The sequence below is a fragment of the Acinonyx jubatus genome, chromosome B3 (assembly GCF_027475565.1).
Source record: "Acinonyx jubatus isolate Ajub_Pintada_27869175 chromosome B3, VMU_Ajub_asm_v1.0, whole genome shotgun sequence".
Taxonomy (NCBI): Eukaryota; Metazoa; Chordata; class Mammalia; order Carnivora; family Felidae; genus Acinonyx; species Acinonyx jubatus.
The window spans coordinates 70,236,082-70,262,664 of NC_069386.1; the positions used below are offsets into that span (position 1 = coordinate 70,236,082).

Genomic DNA, 26,583 nt, shown 5'->3' on the forward strand with positions numbered 1-26,583 from the left:
TGTGATCACTGTCTTAGGCTTGAACAGGCACCCTTCAAGTGAAGGACCATGATCTCACAATGCTCCAAGGTATGGTACTCTAGAATAACATGGGGTTGGAAGGCAAAGGGTGGATATGGAGGGGTCAAATCGTTCATCTAGCTATGAAAGGACTTACTGCACTTACCTATAGTTCTTTTCATTTCCAATAGTTGAAAAATGTTCCATCTAAAGGCAGGTCTTCACTTTTTTGCTGATGCATTTATGCACAGTCAATTTTCCTGTTCTACAATGCATCCTCCCTAAATCCTGGCATTAGCCTAAGTGCAGAGAAGGAAAATCCTGAAGACTTGTTTCAAACTAACCCCTGTATTGTAGGACAGAATCCTTTGTGCATAACTTCAGTTTCCAATGGAGATGTCCTAAAATGAGGATTGATTAATCCAGACATTGGGAGCCTGGTTAGCAGCAGTACCTGCTAGAGAAGTGAGACCCAAGTGTTGAGGTAAAACCATGAGAGAGAACGAGAAAATAATGCTGAAAAGACCCAAGGGAGATATGCAATTCAATGGAAATTTTCCAGACTCCATTACTGATAAATCTGAAAAAGAGGCTGATCCTTCATCCAACAAGAGGTGACTGGGAATGTTTCTGCCTCCATCTGCCAACCCCCTCAAGCCAGCAGCCCCAAAAGGCTTGGGGCAATACAGTGGGAATGAGAGAAAAAATTGAGTCAGACCAAGTGTGGGAGACCATAGTCATCATCCAACTTTCTTCTGCATGGCACTTAGGGGAAATGTTTACTCTCCAGGTAACACAGACATTGTGTCTTCTCCCTGAGGACTTAAAGTGATATTGGGAATCCCTACCCTTGATTCTGGGTTGGCAAGTGATAGGAGCCTTCAGGGTATAATAAGATAGGGAAAGATTCCTCATGTCATTTCTATCTTCTTCTGCTTCTCCCAGTCTTTTACTTTGTCCTCTGGTAATATATACCATACCACACACCCAAACAATGTTTAGAATTCTGGACTGTTGTTCACATTTTTTTTCATTTGTGTCTACTCTATGCCCCTGGCTGAAAACTTGACTAACTCCTATTCATACTCCATGTACTCTGGTGCATATCAGTTCTTCTGAGAATCTTCCCCTACCCACCACTTCCTATCCCACCGACTCTGCCTGCTCTCCAACCTGAATTGGGGCACGTTCTGCTGACCTCACTCTCAATACTTAACCCATTGTATTTCTGCTTTCTCATCTGCATCCCCTGTTAGACTCTGAATTCCTAGGTAGGAATTATATATTTTTTTTTATTTTTTAAAAACATTTATTCATTTTTTGAGAGACAGGGAGAAACAGACAGAGTATGGGGCAGAGCAGGGGAGGGGCAGAGAGAGAGGGAGACACAGAATCCAAAGCAGGCTCCAGGCTCTGAGCTATCAGCACAGAGCCTGACGTGGGGCTCAAACTCACGAAGCGCGAGATCGTGACCTGAGCCGAAGTCGGACATTCACCTAACAGAGCCACACAGGCGCCCCAGGAATTATATTTTGATCTCTGTATTTCTAGCACCAAGCACAGTGCCTGGCACACATTAGGTGCTCAATAATGGTATGTGAACTAAACTGCTCTGAACCCCAAACTTGAGAGCAGCAGCTCTTGCAACTCTATGTCAAAAAATAAGTTATAGCAAAATGATATATCTGGAATTTGCTTCCAAATAAAGTGATGGGGGGGGCGGATAGGTAAAATTAGCTTCGCCCTAAATTTGTAATTCATGGAACTGTGCATTGGCTACACCGTGATTCATTATATTATTCTATTTTTAGTATGCTTGAAATTTTTTATAATAAAAAAGCCTCAGAAATATGACAATCACATCTCTAAAGAAAATTCTAAGTTTTTGGAAATTAGTTAAAAATTAATGTCAGAAATACTTTCTTAAAGATAGCAACTCTAATTCCACAAAATTAGCCAAGTAGCCACTGGGGAATATCAAATACCATGTGGGCTACTCAGAGCCAGAAAATGTAAAACTATAATGAACTACTAACTCCAAGAGGAATTCAAGTCTCTCAGCAACACCCTGTTTTCTGATCCAAAAATAATGGAGGCAATGCCAAAACACACACATAGAGAATCATAGTTCAGAATCGGGAGACTGGATTAAAATACTACACTGAATACAGAAACCTATCTTTCTCACTATGACAAGTTCCTTAAAATGAAATAAAAATTATGTTTTCTCTTCTTCTTTTTCTTGCCTTTTCATTTTTTAAAAGGGTAACTACATAACAACATTAAAAAAAACAAGGCAGAGTGCCAGTACCAAATGTTTATGTAAAAAGAACTTCTAGGAGAAAAAAACATGGTAGATAATTGAATTAAGAACAGAGAAATACAATGCAAATCTAAAATACAAACAGGAGATAACCACTCCATAGTCCTTAATTGATACATTTTAACTGACCCTCAAATATCACCTGGCTTTGAATATAGCCACAGTGGAAAGAGAAGGATAAAACAGGACAAGTGGCTTTAGAAGAAACACATACTTAAAAGTAGAAAAAAAATCTTTAATTTTTCAAATTTGAAAAAGGCATAAATCTACATCTACTCCTTCCTGAAGCCCCACTAAAACCATAGCATGGAAAAGGAAACAGTAGCGACACCATTTCAGAAGAAGAAAAGCAGATAATTTAGCAGTGGCTGACATGAAAAGATTTGTCAAAAAAGATGAATTCTCTTCAAGCAGTGAGAAAAAACAAAAATCAGTTCAATTTATTCCAGACTCCCTCTCTTTTTGGAAGTGGAGTGAGTGGAAGGCTAAATTAAGAGTTGGATGAAAAATGTTTAAGAAGCAGTTTGGGTCTACATACCTTCTCTATTACCCATGCTAATTGTCATCCCCCTCATTCCCAGCAAGAGACTGGATGGTTTGTCTCTGGAACAGGTAAAGCAGAAGGTCTTATACCTTTGAAACTAGGGGGTTAAATAAATTATGTGTACTGGTTACTGTGATGTCTGTTTTAGATGCCACTTATTTAGCAGTTAGATAAGAAACTGAAGAATTTTCTTTTTTTAAATCAATTTCTTTGTTGACCTTTCTTTTTGTATCTCAGTCTCTTTTTCAAGGCTCATTTTCATTTTTTTCCCCGTTAAATCAGAAACAAGACAAGGATGACCACTTTCTTCATTTCTATTCAATATTGAACTAGAAATTCCAGCCAGGGCATTTAGGCAAATAGAATAGAATGGAATGCTATGCAATGAAATGACACAAGATGAGATGAAACAAAACAAAACAATATAATATATCCAGTGCATCCAATTTGGAAAGGAAGAAATTAAAACTATCTCTACTGGGAGATTTTATGATTTTTATATAGAAAATCCTAAGGAATCCACACACATATTCACACAAAAATTAGAGCAAATAAATGAATTCAGCAATGCTGTAGGTATCAAAGTCAACATACAAAAATCATTTGTATTTCTATACACTAACAATAAATAATCCAATTAAATTGAGAAAACAATTCTACCATTTACAATAGCATAATAACGAATAAAATACTTAGAAACAAATTTAACCAAGGAGATGTAGGACTTGTACACTAAAAATTAAACATATTGTTGAGAGAAATTTAAGTATCCCTAATTAAATGGAAAGACATCCCATGTTCATGGTTTAAAAGACTTAATACAGTTGACCCTTGAACAACACTGGGGTTAGGGATACTGACCCTCCTGCACAGTCGAAAATCCAAGTATAATTTTTGAGTCTCTAAAAACTTAACTGCTAATAGCATACTGTTAACCTGAAGCCTGACTAATAACATACACAGTCAATTAACACACATTTTATATGTTATATGTATTTTTATATGCTATATTTACAATAGAGTAAGCAAAAGAAAATGCTATTAATAAAGTTATAAGGGGCACCTGACTGGCTCAGTTGGTAGAGCATGTGACTCTTGATGTCAGGGTTGTGAGTTCAAGCCCCATGTTCAGAGTAGAGATTACTTAAAATTTTTTTAAAAATTAAAAAAAAAAGTCATAGGGAAAAGAAAAAACACTTACAGTACTGTACTTTGTTTTTTTTTTTAATCTGAATATAAATGGACCTATGCAGTTGAAGGATCAACTGCATTGTTAAGATGGCATTACTAACCGAAGTAATCTATAGATTCAACGCAATCCTTATCAAAACCTCAACTGCATTTTTTTTTTGAGAAATGGACATGCTGATTCTAAAATTCTTATGGGGTTTCAAGAGACCCCCAACTAGCCAAGCCAGTATTGAAAAATAAAAATAAAGTTGGAGGATTCACATTTCCTGATTTAAAATCTTTTTTTTTAATGTTTATTTATTTTTGAGACAGAGAGAGACTGAGTGCGAATAGGGGAGGGTCAGAGAGAGGGAGACACAGAATCTGAAACAGGCTCCAGGCTCTGAGCTGTCAGCACAGAGCCCAAGGCGGGGCTCGAACTCACGGACCGCGAGATCATGACCTGAGCCGAAGTCAGCTGCTTAACCGACTGAGCCACCCAGGCACCCCCACATTTCCTGATTTTAAAGTCATCTACAAAGCTACAGCACTCAAAACAGTATGGTACTGGCATAAGGACAGATATATATGTGTGTGTATATAGATAGATAGATAGATCAATGGAATAGAATTGAGAGTCTAAAATTAATCCATACATCTATAGTCAAGAGTGCCAGGGTGCCTGGGAGGCCTAGTCAGTTGAATATCTGACTCTTGATTTGGGCTCAGGTCATGATTCTCTCTCCCTGTCCTTCTGCCACTCTGCAGCTTGTGCATATGCATTCGTTCTCTCTCAAAATAAATAAACATTAAAAAAAAAAAACAGTGCCAAGACTACTTAATGAGAGAAGAAAAGTCTTTTAACAAATGGTGCTAGAACAATTAGTTATTTAATTGCTGCAAAAGAATGAAGAATGAAGTTGGACTTTTAGCTCACACCATGTACAAAAATTAACTCAAAATGGACCAAAGACCCAAACAAGAGAGCTAAAACTATAAAACTGCTAAAAGAAAACATAAGGGTATATCTTCATGACCTTGGTTTGGCAACAGACTCTCAGACGTAACACCAAAAGCACCAGTATCAAAATTTTTAAAAAATAGATCTATTGTACTTCAGCAAAAATAAACACTTTTAAAAAATAATCTCTACACCCAAAATGGGGCTCAAATTCACAACCCTAAGATCAAGAGTCACATGTGGGGTGCCTGGTGGCTCAGTCAGTTAAGCATCTGACTTTGGCTCTGGTCATGATCTCATGGTTTGTGAGTTTGAGCCCTTATCGGGCTCTGTGCTGACAGCTCTGAGCCTGGAGTCTGTTTCGGATTCTGTGTGTGTGTCTGTCTCCCTGCCCCTCCCCTGCTCACTCTGTCTCTCAAAAATAAATAAATGCTAAAAAAAAAAAAAAAAAAAAAAAAAAGAGTCACATGCTTTACTGACTGAGCCAGCCAGGTGCCCCAACAATAAAGACTTTTGAATATCAAACAACATCATCAAGAAACTAATGCCCTTGAAATATAGTAAATTTTCAGGGATTATTTTGGCAATTTTTCTGTCTCCATTTTTCCTCTCTTCTTTTATCAACTGGAAATACAACCTCCTTTACTGATCCTCAAATGTTCTTACCTTTTCTATCTTATTCTCTATTAGTAAGTATTTGCTTTACTTGCCTTTATGTTATGGCACATTTTAAAATCTATCATATTTTTTAATTCATATAATTCTTTTTTGTTTGGTTTAGTTTTGCAAAACTCTTTTCTGTCTTATGATTGTAACATATTCTCTCTGAGAACATTAATGACATTAAAAAAAATTTTTTTTAACGTTTATTTATTATTGAGAGACAGAGAGAGACAGAGCATGATCATGGGAGGTGCAGAGAGAGGAGGAGACACAGAATTCGAAGGAGGCTCCAGGCTCCAAGCCATCAGCACAAAGCCCGACGCGGAGCTCGAGCCCACAAACCGAGTGAGATCATAACCTGTGCCGAAGTCAGACTTCCAACCTACCGACCGAGCCACCCAGACATTTTTTTTTTTTTTAACGTTTATTCACTTTGGAGAGATGGAGAGACAGAGTATGAGTAGGGGAGGGACAGAGAGAGGGAGACACCAAATCCAAAGCAGGCTCTAGGCTCTGAGCTGTCAGCACAGAGCCTGACGCTGGGCTGGAACTCACGAATTGTGAGATCATAACCTGAGCTGAGGTCAGATGCTTAACCGTCTGAGCCACCCAGGCACCCTGTTAATGACACTTTCAAATTATCAGGGCATCTGGCAAGCTTAGTTGAGCATGTGACTCTTGATGTACGTTGCGTGTAGAGCTTACTTAAAAACAAAATCTTTAAGAAAAATTTTTTTAAGTAAAATTATCTTCTCCCTATATGGTCACTGCTTCCTCCAAGTTATCTTCTCTCGCTTACTTGTTTCAGACAAATAAAATCACATTAGATGATTTTTTTCCAATAATTGGCTGATCCTTGGTTAAATGTTTATATTAAGAGAGGGAAACTAAGTAGCTATTTGGAAGCTCTGAGTGCATGAATGGTACTTGATAATTCTCAGCCTCACTCTATGGTGATACCACTGGCTTGTATCTTAGGAAGCACCTATGCCAGTATCTTCATACTTTTCCTTTTGGACTTGTCAGATAATGCAAAGAAAATTCTTCAGTTTCCTATCTAACTGCTAAATATGTGGCATCTAAAACAGACATCACAGTAACCAGTATATATAATTTATTTAATCCCCTAGTTTCAAAGGTAAAAGACTTTCTGCTTTACCTACCTGTTCCAGAGACAAACCATCCAGTCTCTTGCTGGGAGTGAGAAGGTTGACAACTAGCCTGGGTAATAAAGAAGGCCTCAGCTTCTTGAGACCACATGTGACCCATGTTCTCCACCAATCACACCTGACAGGACAAGAAGTCACTAACCCTTACCAGAAGCCTTCATGTTCCGAAGCAATGTTTGTGAATATTCCACCAAGGGAGAGTCATCTCTTTCATGAATGTGTGGACTCTTTCCCTTTGATCCCCAGAGGACAACATGGTCTCTGAAGTTGAAGTTCAGCCTCCTTAACCTCCCACATAGGAACTATAATATGTTCCCTAAGCTGTTACGCAGGAATCCAGGTGGATGTGCCTAGCAGGGATTCTAGGGGAAGGTTTGATTGACTCAAAGCTTGAGTCAATCATTGAGACTTACAAGGTTGCCACCATAGAGGTCTTACTTTCCTAGAGGGAGCGTGATCACTGTGGCCTGCTGATTCCCAGTTTCCTGTAGGAGTCTTGCCTGACAGGCCAGGGTTTCTTTTAGACCAAGCTGTCTCTCTGTGCTCTAAATTTGGAGTTGGAATTGTTTGCACATGGTGGGCAAATATTTGAGTTGGGTTTCCTCCATCGTAACTTGCTCTGAATCTCAATTTTAGCACCTCTCCCAAATGGTGCTGGTAAAGAGGCTGTGTTCTCAGGAGTTAGGGCTGAGTTGTGCATTAACTGCCAGAGACTTTAAGCTTCTTAACACCTTCTTGCTGGGTTTGACAGGAGTAAGCTCCTTCCTTACTGAAAAGGATTTTGCAATTTAGGATTTTGGCTAGGAAAAAAAAAGAATCATTCTAGTGCTCTCCTTGCTGTACTGATATAAGCTGATTTTGGTGGACCACAGTCTGGGTCATAAAATACATGTTTACAATTTTAAAAGAATAGAAACTATATAATTCTCTCAGACCACAATGGAATTAAACCAGAAAGCAATAATACAAAGATAGCTGGAAAATCCCCAAATATTTGTAGATTAGACAACACACTTCCAAGTGACTCATGGGTCAAAAAAGAAACATGAAAGGACGTTTTAAAATATTTTGAACTAGGGGAGCCTGGGTAGCTCAGTCGGTTAAGTGTCCAACTCTTGATTTTGGCTTAGGTCATGAGCCCAGGGTTGTGAGATCAGTCCCAGCACTGGGCTCTGCACTGAGCATGGGAACCTGCTTAAGATTCTCTCTCCCTCTGCCCCTCTCCCCTGCTCACACTCTCTCTCTAAAAAAAAAACAAATAAAATATTTTTAACTAAATTAAAATGAAAACACAGCTTGTCAAAAAGTGTTGAATGCAGAAAACACAATGATTAGGGGAAAATTTATTACATTGAATACACATATTAGGAAAGAAGAAAGATCTAAAATCAGTAATCTAGGCTTCCATCTTAGGAAACTAGAAGAAGAGGAAATTAGATCCAAATAAGCAGAAGAAAAGAAATAATAATAATTAGAACAAATATCAATGAAATTGAAAACAGGAAATTAGTAGAGAAAACCAGTGAAAACAAAGGCTGGTTCTTTGAAAAGATCAGTAACATTTATAAACTTCTAAATAAGCTAACCTATTTAGTGAAATATAAATTGAAAAGACGCAAATTACTAGAAAGAAAGAAAGAAAGAAAGAAAGAAAGAAAGAAAGAAAGAGAAAAGACACAGATTATTAATGTCAGAAATGAAATAGAGGTATTCACTACTGATCTCATGGACATTAAAAGGATTATAGGGGAATATTATTAACAATTCTATGCCTGTAAATCTGGTAACTTAGGTGAAATAGGCCAAATCCTTAACAGACACATTTTACCAAAACTCACACAAGGAGAAGTAGGTCTTGTGATTAGGCCTTTCTATATTAAAGAAATTGAATCAAAAATTTATAACCTTCTAAAAAAAAAAAAAGCACCATTCCTGGATGGTTTCACTGGTGAGTTCTATCAGACATTTAAGAAAGAAATGATACCAGTTTTCTACAATCTCTTATAGAAGTTAGAAACAGAAGGAATACTTCCTAGTCATTCCATGAGGCCAAAATTACCCTAATATGAAAACCAGACAAAAACAATAAAGGAAAATTGCCGACCAATATCTCTCATGAACACAGATATAAAAATCTTCAACACAATTATCAAATCAAATCCAACAATGTATTTTACACCATGACCAAGTGGGATTTATTATAGGTATGAAGATTTAACATCAAAAAACCAATTAATGTAATCCATTACATCAACAGCCTAAAGAGGAAATATCATATAATCATATCAGTTGATATAGAAAAAGCATCTGACATATCCATCATTCATTCATGATAAAAATGCTCAGTAAACTAAGAATAGAGGGGAACTTTCTCAACTCGATGAAGAATATCTACAAAAAACCTATAGCTAATATCATACTTAACTGTGAGGAACTAGATGCTTTCCCCCTAACATCAAGAACAAAAACAATGATATCCTCTTTCATCACTCATATTCAGCATCATACTGGAAGTCCTAGCTAATGCAGACAATAAGATAAAGGTATACAGATAGAGAAGGGAGAAATAAAACTGTCTTTGTGCACTGATGATATAATTGTTTATATAGAAATTTCCAAATGGACCAAAAAACCATCCTCTTGTAATTACTAAGTAATTATAGCACAATTACAGGATACAAGTTCAATACCTAAGTCAATTGTTTTCCTCTATAGCAGCTAGTATATAGGAACAGTTGGGATTTGAAATTTAATGGGCTCTGGGGTGGCTCAGTCGGTAGAGTGGCTGACTTCAGCTCAGGTCATGATCTCACAGTTCATGAGTCCCAGTCCCTTGTCGAGCTCTGTCTGACAGCTCCGACGGAGCGGAGCCTGCTTTGGGTTCTGTGTCTTCCTCTCTCTCTGCCCCTCCCCTGCTCTCTCTCTCTCTCTCTCTCTCTCAAAAATAATAATAAAACGTTAAAAAGAAATTTAAAACACAGTATCATTTATATTAGCACAACAAAAAATAAATCTTTAGGTATAATTCTAACAAAATATGTATAGGGGAAAGGGTTAAGATGGAGGAGGAGTAGAGCAACCCTAAGCTTGCCTCCTCTCCGAACAGCTAGATAAATATCAAATCATTCTGCACACCTAAGAAATTGATTGGAAGTCTTAGAGAGCAAAGCTGCATGTCTACAAACAGGAAAATCACTGCGGAACGTAGGAATTGAGGAGAGTTGATTTGTGGGAGAAAAGAGCCATGGGAGCAGAGTGGGGAGGGAGCCCTGACCTTAGAGAGGTGAGCTAGAGAGAAAGAGAGAAAGACTAACAAAATATGTATAAGATCTGTATGAGGAAAACTACAAAATGCTGATGAAAAAATCAAAGAAGAATTAAAGGAGAGATATTTTATGTACATGGGTCTTCCTAGACTCAATATTGTTAAGATGTCAGTTCTTCTGAACTTGACCTATAGAATCAACACAATCCCAATAAAAATCCCAGCAAATTTTGTGGTATCAAAAACTTAAAGTTTATATGGAAAGGCCCACAATTCACATGACACTGAAGATCAATGTTGGAAGACTGACACTACCCAACTTTAAGACTTACTACACAGCTACAGTGATCAACACACTAATGGAATTGGCAAGAGAACAAACAGATCAACGGATTAGAATAAAAAACTCAGAAATAGACCTACATAAATATAAGATTAGAAGAAGGCTACTTTGAAGAAGTAGCAAGGGCAGTTCAATGGAGAAAAGGGGACTGTCTTGGGGTACCTGGCTGGCTCAGTCGGAAGGGCATGCAATTCTTGATCTTGGGATCATCATTGGGTGTAGAGATAACTAAAAATATAAATGAATACACTTTAAAAAAGAGAGAGAGAGAGAGAGAAAGGGGATAGTCTTTTCAACAAATGGTGCTCAACTAGACATCCACATACCAAAAGAAAAAAAAAGCCTCTAGACACAGACCTTACACCTTTCACAAAAAGGAACTCAAAAGAGATCATAGACTTAAATGCAAAACGCAAAATAAAATTTCCAGAATATAGCATAGGAAAAAAATCCAAATTACCTTGCATTTGGCACTGGGTCTTTTAATACAACCCAGAAAGCAGACTATGAAGAAAATATTGATACATTGGACTTCATTAAAATTGAAAGCTTTAGCTCTGTGAAAGACACTGTTAGAAGGATGAAAACACAAGCCACAGACTAGGAGAAAATATTTGCAAAACATATGTGTGGTAAAGAACTTGTATCCAAAACATAAAATGAACTCTTCAAACTCAACAATAAAATAACAAGCAGCCTAGTTTTAAAAATGGGTAAAAGATCTGAACACACATCTCACCAAAGAAGACACGCAGATGGCAAATAAGCATATGAAAAAGCATCACACATCATTAGGAATTGCAAATTAAAACAATGAGATACCCTACATACCTAGTAGAATGGCTGAAATCCAAAACACTGACAACACCAAATGCTGACAAGAGTGTGCAGTTATAGGAATAGCAATTAGTAATAGTAATAGGAATAGCAATTCATTGCTGGCAGGGATAAAAAGGATACAGCCACTTTGGAAGACAGTTTGTCAGTTTCTTACACAGCTCAACATAGACTTACCATATGATCCAGCAATCATGCTCCTATGTATTTACCCAAATGAGTTGAAAACTATGACTACACAAAAATCTGCACATGAATATTTATAGTAGCTTTATGCATAACTGCCAAAACTTAGAATCCACCAAGATATCCTTCAGTAGATGAAGGGATAAATAAACTGGGATTCTTCCAGATAAATCCATCAGTGCTAAAAAAGAAATGAGCTATCAAGCTATAAAAAGACATGGAGGGAAACTTAAATGCATGTTGCTAAGTAAGGGAAACTAGTCTAAAAAGGATACTGTGTAATTATAACAATATGATATTCTAGAAAGGGCAAAACTATTGGAAAAGTAAAAAGGTCAGTGGTTGGGTTCCTGGCTGGCTCAGTCAGTAGAGCATGTGACACTTGATCTCAAGGTTGTGAGTTCAAACCCCATGTTGGGTATGTAGATTACTTAAAAATCTTAAAGAAAAAAAAATCAGAGGTTTACAAGGGAGGGATGAATAAGTGGGGCACAAGGCATTTGGGGGGCAGAAAAACTACTCTGTATGTTACTGTAATGATGGATACATGAAATTATGCGTTTCTCAAATCTATACAACACAAAGAGTAATGTCTATAGACTTTAGTTATATATCAATGTATCAATATTGGTTCATCGATTATAACAAATGTATTACATTAATGCAACATTTTAATAATAGGGGAAACATGAGGAGTATGGTGACTTGTAATTTCTATGCAATTTTTCCGTAAACCTAAAACTGCTCTAAAAAGTAGTCTAATGACTTTTTAAGAGATTCTTAAGGCTCCAATATCTAACAACATAAATTAAAGGTGGAGGAAAAACTAAGTTTCCAGACTTTACTGTCATGTATTGGGTTGTAAAGTGATATTTATTTTTTAATTGCCTATCTTTAGAATATCATACTTGAATTATGTATGGGATATCAATGACCTCATATAACTTAAAATACCCTTCAGACCATGCAATTCCTTCTGATTTTTGACTATCTAGAAACAGTAGCACTTGCGTGTTATTGGCTTTTGAGCTATTGAAAACTATAAGATAGTTCTTTAATATGTGAAATCTGAACACCTTTGGCTCCATAATAGTTGAAAAATTTGATTCATGTAATTTCAAGTTTTTAAACAGCTGTAGTTTGAGAGTTTGTTAAAGATAGTGAAATAGTTTGTGTTTCTCTTTGGGGAAAAGGTGATAAAAGCACTTTTTTTTTTGTACGAGCATTCATCCATTTTTTAAAATAGTTGACTTTAGGGATGCTTGGGTGGCTCAGTTGGTTAGTCATCTAACTTTGGCTCAAGTCATCATCTCACTGTTCATGGGTCCAAGCCCTGTATCAAGATCTGTTCTGTCAGAGCCTGGAGCCTGCTTTGGATTCTGTGTCTACCTCTCTCTCTTTGCCCCTCCCCCTTTCATGCTCTGTCTCTCAAAAATAAATAAAAGTGTTACAAAAACATTTTTAATAAAAAATGATTGATTTTAATATATTTTTCTTTAGATATTAAAAGTTATTTTCCTGAAGAAAGTAAATGTTTCACATAAAACCTCAAAGAAAAATTTAAGGCTTTTAAAATGTTATATTTAAAACCTTTGGAACATAGATACATTGTTTGTGAAGTTTTAGGAGAACCTATTTTTTCTAATAGAATAAAAGGTCATCAAAATATTATTTCAGGAATTACATTGCTTTAAAAACTGATGAAAAAAAGCATTTGGGATGGGTTATCAATTGTTTTTCTTATAAATTTGTAGGCATTCTTCACATATTTGGGATATAAATCCTTTGTTGTATACACAAATACATTCTCCACTCTGCGCAGGACTGTTCACTCAACGGAATTTTTTGTTTTTTGTTTTTTTATTTTTTTCAGTGGAATTTTTTAAATGAGATTTTACTTCTAATGTAGCCCAATTTATCATATCTCTTTATATTTGTTTTTATAGGTCTTGTTTAAGAAATATTTGCCTGTCTCAAGGTCATCAAGACATTCTCTTATGTTTTTTAAAATAAGCTGTACTATTTTACACTTCACAATTGGGTTTATCATTTATCATTTTACATGTGATATGTGCTTTAATAAATCAAGATTCATTTCCCCCATTATGTTAGGTGAATGATCCATCACCATTTATTGAAAAGTCTGTTCCCTCCCCTCTCTCACTAATCTTTGTCATAAATCAGCGACCAACCATTCGTCTATTTCTCTAAACTGTACTGTTCCATTGGTATATTTGCCTATCCTATATCACTACCACTCTGACTAAATTGTGTCTTCATAATAATTATGACTACTTTCTGATACAGCAAGTCTTCTCTATTTGTTTTTCTCCAAGAGTCTATTAAACTAGTTTTGGCCCTTTGCATGCCCATATATACTTTAGAATTGTCAAGTTGCACTGCCTAAGTGTGGAATTTTTATTGGATTTTAAGATCATAGATTACTTTAAGATTTGACATTTTTATAGTATTGAGTTTTCCAGTACAGGAAAAAAAAAACAGGGGCTGTCTTTCCCTTTGTGTAGCTTTCCCTTAATTCTCCAATAATATGTTGCATTTTGTGCCTGGAGATTTTTGCACATTTTAAAAGATGTGTTTCTAGGTATTTCATTGTTTGATGCTATTATAAAGGTAATCTTTTTAAATTTAACATTCTAACTGGTATTATGGCATAGAAGAACGTAAGTAATCTTTGACTATTGCTTATTATTTCTAGTAATACACCTGTAGATTTTTTTCTTTGGCTTTATGCAGTGAAGATTTATTTCTCATTCATTTCGCAGTCTTGTCGGCTGCAGCAGTGGCTTGGAGATCCAGGCTCCTCAATGTAAGGTCTGCACAGTCACCAAGGATGAGGAGGAGAGCACAGGGTTGGCATACGAGGACACTTATATCACTTGTGCTCACATATCTCTGGCCAGGACTGATGAGGTTAACTGCAAGGGCGGGGGAGGGGCGTGGCGGTATGTGTCATGGTGTACATGAGCCTTCACACCTCACCACAGACACCAGAGAGAAGAGAGAGGCGAGAAGAGAAGGTGTTTCAGACTATTGTCACCAAAAGCCATCCCACTAACCAAGAGGGACAAACACCTAGGAGTTCATTGATTTTCAGTTGGTGGATCTTAAATCCTACAAATGGTGTCCACAGTATTGTTACTTTGTAGATTTCTTCAAATTTTCTTTTTACTCAATCATTTCTTCATTTTCATTTCTTCTAACGAAAACCTTCAGTATAATGTGAAACAGCAGATTAGTGGGCATCCTAATTGTGTTTCAGTCTCAAACAGAAATCTAACACCATTTCACCATTAAATATATTGTGAGATACAAGATACAATGAGACTTCCTTTTTGCAGAAACACTTCCTCAAACTAAGTAAATTGACTTCTATTCCTAGTTTATTTATCATTTTTACCATGACAGATATTGGATTTTATTAGACAAATTTTCTGCATCTATTTTTCTCCTTTGGTATCTTAGTGTAGTGAAGAACATTGATTTTTCTAATGTTAAATCAATCCTACTTTTATCTAATAGCTCCAGTTCTGTCAGATAAGTTATAATTTCTATATATATCACTATTTGGTTTGCTAATTTTCTGTTTACAATTTTTTATATCTATGTTTATGAATGAAACTGGCCCATGGTAATTTTTTTATGTTCTTGCTTGCTTCTGACATACAATTCACATTGGCAGCATAATATGAATTATTTCCTTATACGTGGGGAGTTTCTAGTTAATATCACTGTAGATTTCTAGTTATTATCACTCCTATATTTTGGCTAAATAACCCTTCTTATCTTTGTTTTATCTCTCTGATGTCATCAAGCAGATATTTTCATGTATTTTTTTCAACTTTCAAATTTCCTCAGGGGTAGAGTTAATTTGAATATCTTATTGTGTGATTCCCAGATGCTTCCTCATTCACTTTTCATCACAGAAAACCCTGGGCTCTTTACGTGGGATATGTCATCTCTGGTTGTTATCTTAGAAGAAATTATGGGGCTCTTTTTGGTCTTCCAATAAAGCAGGTCTCTAGTTATTACTCCGAGTTGTAATGATTCGTTCACAACCCTCATCTTCCTTGAACTGATGCTGCAGTGCCTTAGGCCAGTTAATATTTTCACATATGCTGGGTGTCTGTCCTATGCAAAATGAATACAGCATTGCCCCAAATTTCAAGGAGCTCACTCCTAAAGAGGATGTGAAAGTATACTATCAGTATGTTGTGATAGGTGGAAAGGTGAAAGTAATCAAGGAGTACCAAAGAGACAAAGAGGAGGAGAACCAAATTGAATCTTGAGGAGCTAGGAGAAGATTGTGGTAAAAGATGATCCTGAAATGATTCAGAGATAATGGGAAGGACTTTGATAAAGGATGAGGCAGAGGCATCAAAGCAGAGTGAGAACCTTGTCATCACCTGGTGTTTGTAAGCCAGGAAACATGGTACATTTTGACTGAGTCACAGAGTTTGGGCCAAGGTGGGAATGGAGGGAATGGAATTGAATGTGCAGAAGGGGCAGAGAGAGAAGAAGAGAGACAGAATCCCAAGCAGGGTCTGCACCGTCAGTGAGGAGTGTGATGCGGGGCTTGATGTGGGGCTCCCACCCATTTGAATGGTGAGATCATTACCTGAGTCGAAGTGGGACACTTAATTCAGATGCTTAACTGACTGAGCCACCCAGGCACCTCCATTAGAATATTAAGGTGAGAGGCAGAAAAGCCCACTTGTAAAAAGAGCAATACTTGCCATCTTATGCGACAGTGTTGGCCTTCCACTGAGGGTGGGTCATGCTACAGGACAGAGGGACAGGAACTCATTTCCCCTTTTTGTGACACAGATTCTTGCCCTGTTATCTGACATACTGAGGGGGAAGTGAGGCTGCAGGGATGGGAACAGCACTCAGGAAACCAAGCCCTGCCTACGAATAAACTGCTTGTTTTTTTATGTTTTAATCTCAAGTGTGGCTTCTCAGATTCAGTTTTTCTGCCTGGTTAAAAAAAAAAAAAAGAGGGGGGAGGGTGCCTTCTGATTCTGAGTCACCGTATTATCTCTCAAGGCTACCAACTTCTAGGATCTCACCCTCTCCTGTTTCAGAGAGTTTTATTTATTGGACAGTGCTCAATGATTTTAGTAGGCTCTGAGTTTATCTGATACGTTATCTGACATTTTTAAAGTAGGGCCCACACCCAACATGGGGCTTGAACTCACAAGCCCTGAGATCAGGAGTCCAGTGCTCTACCAACTGAGCCAGCCAGGCACCCCTCTAAAAGCTACTATTTAAATAAGGAGGCTTTGCCACAAAATGCCCCAAGATATTTCAGTCTGTGTGCAATATAGGACTAGCAGGCAAAAGTGTACCTGAGAGGAAGATATCCCTTGTCCTCCATCTTGAACAGATGCCGACATTTTTCCACTCTCCTTTACACACTGATCGAAAACATATCCCACTTGAGGTCAGGTCTTAGGTTTCTCATTTATGGATTTTACATGCAAATAGTCATATATAAATATATATATTTATACATATATATACATTTATACATATATATTCATTTATACATATATATGTATATATTTTGTTTGTTTGTTTTTGCCAGTCTTGGACTACATCCTTCTTGACTGCTGGTATTAGCACAAGTGCAGAGATGGAGGAGAGTGACAAAAGCTTTGGTTTCTAATTAATCCCATTAGTGAAAAATAAACATTTTTATTTATAACCTGTTTGGAACTATTTAGTTACCACTGGGGGTGACCTGCATTCAAGAATTATATTGATCCAGGCATCAGGAACCCAGTTAGAGGAAGTACTTGCTGAGAAAGGCTACCCAGATGGTAAAGAGATGGTGAGGTTTAAGAAAGAAAGAAGACAATTTCAAAGGATCTTTTTTATTTTACTTTGTTTTTAAGTAATCTCTACACCCAAAGTGGGGTCTGAACTCACAACCCCAAGATCAGGAATTGCATGTGCCAACTCAGCCAGCCAGGCACCGCTCAAGAGATCTTGAATGGAAATTTCCCGATTCCCTATTCTAGTCAAATCTGAAAAAGAAGTAAAGCCTTCATTCAACATAAGATTTTTCTCTCTCGACATTAGCAATGTTTCTGCCTTTATCTCTCAGCTCACCCAAGCCAGGCAGCAACAAAAATGTATGTGCAGAGAAAGTGATAACGGGAGTGGAGATGAATGTTGAAGTACATGAACATTATGCATTTTTCTTCTTCTTGCCATTCTGCTAGAATAACATATAGATCAAGTGATAAAGCCATGGTGCTTTCTCTATGAAGACTCAAACGGGATGTTGAGAAATCTTCCCCTTGCTTCTGGAGTGAGTAGCAATTAAAACCCAAGGGATATGATGAGATTGGGTTAAATTTCATGCATGATTATCAATACTTCATTTCTGGCTAGTCCTGGACTTGTATGTATGCTCTAGTGATATTATATACGGTTACACACAAAATCAACACTCTTCAGGTTTCTGTGTATTTTTCTAAAGCTGTTCTGTGTCCACTGAACTCACCTGATCACAGATCTAGTCTCCTGTTCTAAAAGTCAACTGACTCCAGGCCATTGGTGCTACCAGGAGACCTCTCCCATTTCTTACTCTGACCTCTGCCCCAGCCTGAATTAAAACTTTCCAAGGTTAGTTTTAGTTTTAGATTTGCATGGAATGTCCTATGTACCTCTACTACAGTTTTCAGGACATTATATTTTAATTATCTGCCTCCATCTGTCTGTCCCCTACAAACACTAAACTATTTAGGGAAAGACCTATGTTTTAATCTCTCTTTCCCTGGCACAAGCACAGTACTTGGGACAGATTAGGTACCTATTAAAGGGTTTGTGACTAAAACATACACAGTCTTAAGGAGTGACAGCTTTTTTGAGCCAACATGACCTAGGTTCTTGAGCTAAGAGGATGTAGGACTTGCTATACCCTTATTGATGAATACCTGCTTCAGTTCATATTCTCAGGGAACATTTCTCAGTAGACAGGAAAAAACAAATCTAAATGTAATGGTGGAAGCATTAGCCGAGTGCACAAAGAAGTAGAATTCTCGGGTGTCAAAGAGAGGCCAGAAATTTCATCGTTGATCCCACAATGCTAATTTCTGCATATGGTGACATTCAAACCTGAGGTCTCTTTGCCGAGAAAGAGTTATAAAATCTTCATGTAGATCACCTGTATGTGCCCAATGGTGTGAACAGAGTAGGAAAGATCACTGTTCTTATGACAAAAGCCACAAAACTCCAGAGGCAAAAAGTGCAACACAAATAAAACCTGTGTCTGTCGGGAGCAACTATCTAGACACCCACGTAAATAGGCCAGTGAGAGTTATAATCATCCCTTTCAAACTACATACAAAATTATATTTGCATCCTACAAATGTCAGCTAAGGTGCAGTCCAGAATTGGCAATTATTTGAAAGTTCTCCAAGGGCAATTCTGTACAAATACTACGCTAAGCACGAAGATGAGCCATTTCTATCTTTGTAGATCAAAATATTTACCCAGCATTGGAATTGGGAAGCAAAAACATAGAGGAAAGAAAAGAGTACACCCGTGCACAGATACAGAGAATGAAACAGTGAGTCTCCAAGAAGGATGCCAAGGTTGTCCTCTAACCCCTGTGTTGGCCTGTGTGCTTGGGGGCCTCCAGGGCTTGCCCTGGGCAGCACCTATTTGGCCACCTCTTTGGCAGGGATCTGCCCATCTGGGCAAATTGGTGTTGGTGGCAGAGCCCAGAACACAGGGGGTGGGTGCATGAGTGTAAAGTGCCCTGGATGGTGTGGGAAGTGGCTGCTCAGGGCTCCTCCATAAAGCCCCAGCAGGGTGGACTGTTTTTGCGCTGCAAGGCACTGCAAGGCACTGTTTTTGCGCTGCAAGTCTGTGGACTGAAGAAAGGTGGTGCAGGTGTTCCTTAACGACAGCATACACCTGGCTGTGCAGGGGTTCCCGAAAGCTTCTCCTGGCTTTGGACTGTGAGAGTGAGTTTGCTGTAATCCTGACCCTGCCAGGTTCAGAGGAGGGCTTTGACGTTAAGCACTAGCCGCTGGTGGAGGCCTTCATGAGGTCCAGTAAAAATGACAGGCACCTCCTTCGAGCCGGAATCGAACCAGCGACCTAAGGATGTCCACATCGCGTCTAGTCTACAGTCCTCCGCTCTACCAGCTGAGCTATCGAAGGGTGCACAGCATTGGGGCTGAGTCACCGCTCTTTCTGGAAATGACGAGGCCAAGACTGGACCGCCCCAGGCGCAATTTGCCTTGGATTCGTCAGAAGCTGCCTTTGAAGGGAACCAAACACACGCTGCTACGTGATGGCAGCCGGCTGTCCTGGGACCGCGATTTTCAAGATTCCCGACTGGGGCCCTCACCTGTTGCGTCTTTTCGCCTCCCAGAGTTCCTTAATACAGTGGGAGAGGAGACGATGGGGGGACTACGGCCGTCCGTCGGGGCCAGAAAGTCATTAAGAGGGGGCGGGGAAGGGACGTTGGCGAAACGGATGCGTGGGTCGGGTGGGAAGGGCTTGCGGAGCAAGGGAAAGGAGAACCCACCCCATGGGCGCTGGGTGGGCGGCCGCGAATCGCAGGACCTCAGGCTCAGGTGGAGGCCCCTTGGAGGAATCTCGCCTCTCAGCGCCCTCGCCTCCCCCGTGTTGTGAGTGTCCACCCCCGCCTTGTCCCCACGCCACCCACTCACCATGCACCTGCCGCATTGCGCCCCCAGGACCTCGGGGTTCACTTTTCTGCGCGGGGAGCCTTACTGGGAAGTGATGGGGAAAGGCTCTGGGGCCAGGCTCAGAGACCACGGCCACGGGGCCCCGGCGTCGCGGCCATTCTGGGCACTTGTCTCCCCGCCTCTGCCCCCAGACCCGGATTCCTGTGGCGGAGACGGCTGCTCCCCGAAATAGCTCACAGTTCTGTGGGCTTCCCGGAGACGCACCGAAGACAATTTCAAGAGTCTGAAGTTGGGCTAGACAGACGTGAGATGGCGCCCAAGCTAGGAGGAAGCTGAGGAGGAGACTGAGACAGACGTTGAGAGAGTGGGTTTTCAAGAAGGATGCCCAAGACCCGTGTGATGGCCTGTGTGCTTATCAGCCTCCAGGGCTTGCCGAGGACAGTGCCTGTTTGGTAGGGATGTATGTTTAGCAAAAACGGTGGTGGCAGATCCCGGGGCTACAGCACCGGGTGCATAAAAAGGGCTGGCGTCAGGGCTCCTTGATAAGGCAGGAGTATCAAGCAGACTGCGCGCTGCAGGCCATGGGTGTGCGGACTGCGGAAAAGAGGTGCAGGTGTGTTCCCTGGGGATAGATAGCACACACGTAGCTGTACAGGAGTTCTGAAAGTGTTTCCTGGCTTTGGTCCCTCCTGCGAGGCCTTTGACACTAGCCGGTGGCGGCCTTCATGAGGTCCAGTAAAAATGACAGGCACCTCCTTCGAGCCGGAATCGAACCAGCGACCTAAGGATGTCCACATCGCGTCTAGTCTACAGTCCTCCGCTCTACCAGCTGAGCTATCGAAGGGTGCACGGCACTGGGGCTGAGTCACCGCTCTTTCTGGAAATGACGAAGCCAAGACACTGGTCCGTCACAGGTGCAGTTTGTCTTGGGTTGGTCGGAAAGTCCCTTTGAAGAGAGCCAAACACACGCTTCCACGTGATGGTAGTCAGGTGTCCTGGGACCGGGATTTTGAAGATACCCAACCCGGGCCCTCACGTGTGGCGTCATTTCCCCTCCCGGAGTTCCTTAATACAATGGAGAGGGGGGGCGACTAAGGCCGTCTGTCAGGGGCCAGAAAGCGGATAAGAGGGAGGGGGGCGGAGATGGAGGCGTTGGCGAAACAGATGCATGGGTCGGGTGGGGAGGGCTTGCGGAGCAAGGGAAAGGAGAACCCACCCCATGGGCACCGGGTGGGCGGTCGCGAACCGCAGGACCTCAGGCTCAGGTGGAGGCCCCTGAAGGAACGCCGCCTCTCAGCGCCCTCGCCTCCCCCGTGTTGTGAGTGCCAGCCCCCGCCTGGTCCCCACGCCACCCATCCACCATGCACCTGCCGCGCTGCGCCCCCAGTGGGGCTCACTTTTTGGCGTCGGGACCCTTACTGGGAAGTGATGGGGAAAGGCTCTGGGGCCAGGCTTAGAGACCACGGCCACGGGGCCCAGGCGTCGCGGCCATTCTGGGCACTTGTCTCCCCACCTCTGCCCCCCGACCCGGGTTCCTGTGGCGGAGGCGTCTGCTCCCCGAAATAGCTCACGGTTCTGTGGGCTTCCCGGAGACGCACCGAAGACAAGAGCGGCAGAGATCACCGGCGTGAGCCCGGTTGGACTCCTTTGCCCTAGCTCCGCGTCTTTCTCAGACGTTTCAGATCCCATGCTCCCCAAGACATCTCATCCATCCAGCGAAGGTCTCCCAGAGGCACAACAAGCCACACTCAAGTGCCCCTGCCTCGAGCGTGTGTGGGCGGCAGGTGTATCTGCACCTTCGAGGATCGGGGTGAGGGGCAGTGCCTTTGAGCCGGTACTACTCTCTCTGTGTGGTACCAGGCAGAAAGAGTCAGCCAGGCTGGGTTTGTAGTTTTGCATGCTCTGGTCCTCTCAGGCTGTGCTGCATTCCTCTCTTGTCTTGTTGGGAGCAAGCTTCAATTTTGAGCCCAGGTATTTTGCCATAGTGAAAATGTGTCTTTGGATTTTAATTATTAATAAACCCTCAAAATTGTCTCATCAACTGCAGCAAAATATACCACAGCAGTGCACGTTATCATTATAGGAGACAACAGTGGATGAAGGGCAGTTAGAGTATACATGGGAACTCTGTACTCTGTGCTTAATTTAACATAATACTGTCCCCAAACACAAAGTGTATTAATTGAAAAATTAATAAATTGATTTGACTAATTTTATTTATTCAGATGTATATATACTGACTTACCAGTCTCTAAGAGAACTATTCCCCAAAACATTAAGAGTAACAAGGTATAGAATATAAAATGTGAATGTTAAAATAATGAGTGTTAGGGGCGCCTGGGTGGCTCAGTCAGTTAAGCGTCCGGCTTCAGCTCAGGTCATGATCTCGCGGTCTGTGGGTTCGAGCCCCGTGTCAGGCTCTGTGCTGACCGCTCAGAGCCTGGAGCCTGTTTCAGATTCTATGTCTCCCTCTTCCTCTGACCCTCCCCTGTTCATGCTCTCTCTCTCTCTGTCTCAAAAATAAATAAATATTAAAAAAAAAAATTTTTTTTTAAATAATGAGTGGTTAATCCTGAATATCTAACCCTAATGTTACAGGAGTTTTAGTAAGAAGTACAAAGAAAACTTTGGTAAATGTAGTTAAAATAACAGTAATCTGAACCAATGGGAACTAATCTGCACAATGAAATAGTCCAATCATAGATGAGCAGGATAAATATAAAATAAACAACACCTACACATTGGGGATACATATCAGGACACTAAAAATAGAATAGTAAGTCTTACTTGGTTCTAGAGAATGAGAATGTTTTTACTACATAAGTGAAGTTTATGTTTTGCATCAGATTTTTGTAAATACTAAGCATAATAATGTAACATTTTCACAAGTCTAAAGAATTTCATTTTTATCTTTATTTTATCAATTTTCATATAAAGTAAATGGTGAGATACCATAATCATAATCCAGATTCAACAATCTTCAGGGCTTTACTAATTTATCTATCCCTTCTTCTTCTTCTTCTTCTTCTTCTTCTTCTTCTTCTTCTTCTTCTTCTTCTTCTTCTTTTTTAAGTAGGCTCCATACTGGATGTGGGGCTTGAACTCATGATCCTGAGATCAAGAGTCTCATGCTTTACCAGCTGAACCAGCCTGGGTCCCCTCTTCTATTTCCTCTTATCTGAAGTATATAAAACAAACCTATATCATGTATTATCACCGTTTATATTTCAGTATGGTTCTCTAATCATATGAACATTATTACATATCCACAAATTTATACCTAAGAAAATTAATATTCATTCTTTTGTAACATTTATTACATAATGCATATTGAAATTTCCCTGATTTTCTCAAAATGGCACATAAAGAGGTTTTAATCTAATCAAGAGTGAAACAGATTTTATGCATATATTTGTTTGCTTTGTTTGTAAATCTCCTCTATTTTGGATCAGTCTCTTTCAGTGTCTCTGTGTCTCTCCTCTTTTCTCTCTCTGCCAGTGAGATAATACAGAAATGAATCAGTTGTTTTGGACAATGTTATACGTTTTTCCAAATCTAATGCTTTCCTTCATTTTAATTTATACTGCTCTTTCATTTCTTGAAAATAGAACATTAACTGTCAATTCTTGATTAAGGTTAGAGTTTTTACAAAAGTACTTCAGAAGCAATTCTATGTACTTCACGTATTGAGTATCAGCTCAAAAGTCACATAATCTTTCAATTTTAAATGTTAGTGTTGATCAGTGGGTTCACATACAGAGAGCCTGATCCCTCCATTGCAAATTGCCCCATCAGCTTATCCTTAAATATTAATGTCATCACAGCTAAATCATGATATCCAATTTTATATTTCATCCATATTTACTGGCTTGATTTCCTCTTCACAGAAGTTTTATTCACCAGCTAGGGCTACTTGGTTATCTTAAACAGAATGTACATTTAATAGGTAGGGATAATGCTTGATTCTAACCCATTAATTGCCGAATTTCACATTAAATAATTTTCTCCCTGGTTGTCCCCACTGGTGATCAATGGGTTGTTTTTCTTTCTGCCTTTAGGAGATCATTATATGTTTTTATATTCAATGTTTTGGAGTAGGTATTCCTTTTGGTCATCCGTTTGTTCCATCTTTGGCCAGTGGAAACTTGTTGTTGGCTCCTGAGAACTTTTGCCATGGCCTAGTAGTTTGCAGAAATCCTTGCTTCCTTGCCAGCTCTTCATGTATGTTTCTTGCCCCAAACCTGAAATCGGCCTAGTTCTTTTTGATCAGAATGGTTTTGGGAGACCACAACATTTCAATTATTTCATGGAGCAGCAATTCCCTTTTCTCTGTAAATTATAGAAAAAGGAAATTTATATGTCTTCTCACTGAGGGATCAGTAATATGTACCCGGCTGGATTGTGAGGGTCTCCCTCAATGACTAGACACCTGCTGTTGATCACATTTTTTTGTACTAACTTTTTAGTACATAAGAGAAGTTTAAAGGATGGATTTTTTTTTAATTTTAAAAACATCAAAGCATTCATTAGCAGTGGTGGAATTCAAACCTACAAATCCAAGAGACGATAGCCTAAACCCTGCACCTCAGACCACTCTGCCACACTACCTCATACTTAACCTCTTCACTTATTTTCACATTTTGTAATCTAGATGGAAGGTGATTGGGTTGAACATCACCATTTGTTTGAGAAAATAATCCTTTGACTTCTAGGAAGTGAATTCCCTGGGATCACAACCTTACCTCCTCCAGCCAAGGACAATCCTTGGCAAAAAATAGGCACTCACTAATTTGTGGAAGGTGCATACATCTTGATCTACATCACCTCCTACCAGCGTTGGGGAGAAAGAGGTTAAGGAGAAAACAGAAATGTCCATTCTCACACTCCACCCATGCAACCAAATTTCAGGCCTTTGCACCACTTATTAGCGTGATACTAAGAGACCTAGAAAAAGCCGCATGAAGATTTAGAGTGACCGTGAGTATAAAGCGAGCCTTGTATCTGCTCCCATCATTGCTGCCAGAACGTGCTATTTTTATTTGATAATTGGATCTTAATAGCCGCGTAGGCTGATGGGAATGATCCCGCAGAACAGAGAAGAAACAAGTGTTGGAAAGAATGTTTTGGGGTAAGCAAGAGAGGACGGCATCTCCTGCACCAAGGGTAGAGATGGCCTTAGCTAGGATCTCACATAGATCATCCACAGTAACGGGAGTCCTAAAGATACTCAGAAAGCAGCAGGTGGATGAGGACCTTGTAGAAGTTCTCCTGTGACTGCTTCTGTTTTCTCGGTGAAAGAGAAAGCTGAGCATTAGAATGCATGAGGAGGTGATGGCTGTTTTGAGAAGGGATGAAACAGCAGTCTTTAAGAATCCTATATAGTAGAGGACTCTCGAAAACTTGTAAGATTGTCATGCAGACACGCTTGAGATCACCGCCATGAATTTAAATTGAGGCCAGTCTAGCATTACTGTTTCTCTCCATTCTAGATGAGCCAGGTGAGTGCGGGGACAGAAGGCTTTCTTTAAATAAGGATTGTGATTTTGTTAAGTGAGTATGCTTAAGCAAAAGAGGAACAACCATATTCGAACTCCTAGATGGAGAAGCAGTCCAGAAACTTGAAGTTTCTCTTGGTCATTCTTTTAAGGACACGGGCTACCTCCGTTTCTTCACCCCCTCCTCGAAAGGAAGTTTCTCCCCGTTGCCCAAAAGCGCTCTCACCACAACCTCCCCCAAGAGACACAGTGAGAGGGGCAAGTCTTAGACTGCACTTGGGTTCCACCCATCCACTCTTCGGGGGAGCCCCCAAACCACACGCACAGATCCGGAAGTTCTGACAGTTCAAGACGTGAAAATGTCTGATAGGAGTTCGCACTTGGGGTCGAAACTTTCTCGGGCTTTCTGAGAGCAAGCGCTTAGGGGCAGTGAGCTTATTTTCCAAGTTGGTCATCAAGGATCCCTGACTCAGGTCTGCGAAAACCGAAACACCCCCCTCCTCCCGTGGGCATTGCCTCCTTTCCGAGACACATCTTCGGACAGTCTCGCTCAGCCGTGTCCTTCCTTCTCGCTTCCTGGCCGAGAAGACCTGGAGGAACCGGGAGACACTGCGTCGAGAGAGCAGAAACGGGGCTTGGGAGTGGGGAGGCAGAAACGCGAGCCGGAAGGCTCCAGGAAACAGGCCAACGGGGACCTAAGAACCCAGGAACCGGCGCAAAAGTTGCAGGTACGTGCGGGCGACAGTACAGCCCTAGGATCTGAGCCCTGTGATCTTGCCAAAGGAGTTTCCTCTGGACGGTTTGCTCCGGGACTGGCTGCAAAGTCTCTGTGCGTTTCCGTTTATGAGTGGGAAAAACGTAAAACAAAAAAGCACTCCCTGTCCCTCCCAAGCCCTTCTATCAATCCTTATATCAATCCGCGTGTGACAGCTACTTC

General features: G+C 40.3%; 1 protein-coding gene and 2 non-coding genes across 10 annotated transcripts in view; all 3 read right to left on the minus strand.

Moving 5' to 3' along the window:
- The window catches only part of RNASE11 (ribonuclease A family member 11 (inactive)), a 97,190-nt gene that overhangs the window by 51,038 nt on the left and 19,569 nt on the right, over window positions 1-26,583 (minus strand). The window contains exon 3 of one of the 8 annotated variants that reach the window (XR_008299259.1): window positions 23,185-23,329. The exons of 6 other annotated variants lie outside the window; for them this stretch is intronic. Coding sequence is in view for 1 of the 2 variants with exons in the window: in XM_053224243.1 (XP_053080218.1) it covers window positions 24,404-24,480 (77 nt within the window). In the remaining variant the exon portion in view is untranslated. One more of the 8 variants, XM_053224243.1, reaches the window with a different exon arrangement.
- TRNAY-GUA (transfer RNA tyrosine (anticodon GUA)) lies at window positions 19,567-19,657 on the minus strand. Its single transcript is given in 2 exon segments — window positions 19,567-19,602; window positions 19,621-19,657. It is a non-coding gene; the product is annotated as a tRNA-Tyr (tRNA).
- Window positions 20,905-20,995, minus strand: TRNAY-GUA (transfer RNA tyrosine (anticodon GUA)). Its single transcript is given in 2 exon segments — window positions 20,905-20,940; window positions 20,959-20,995. It is a non-coding gene; the product is annotated as a tRNA-Tyr (tRNA).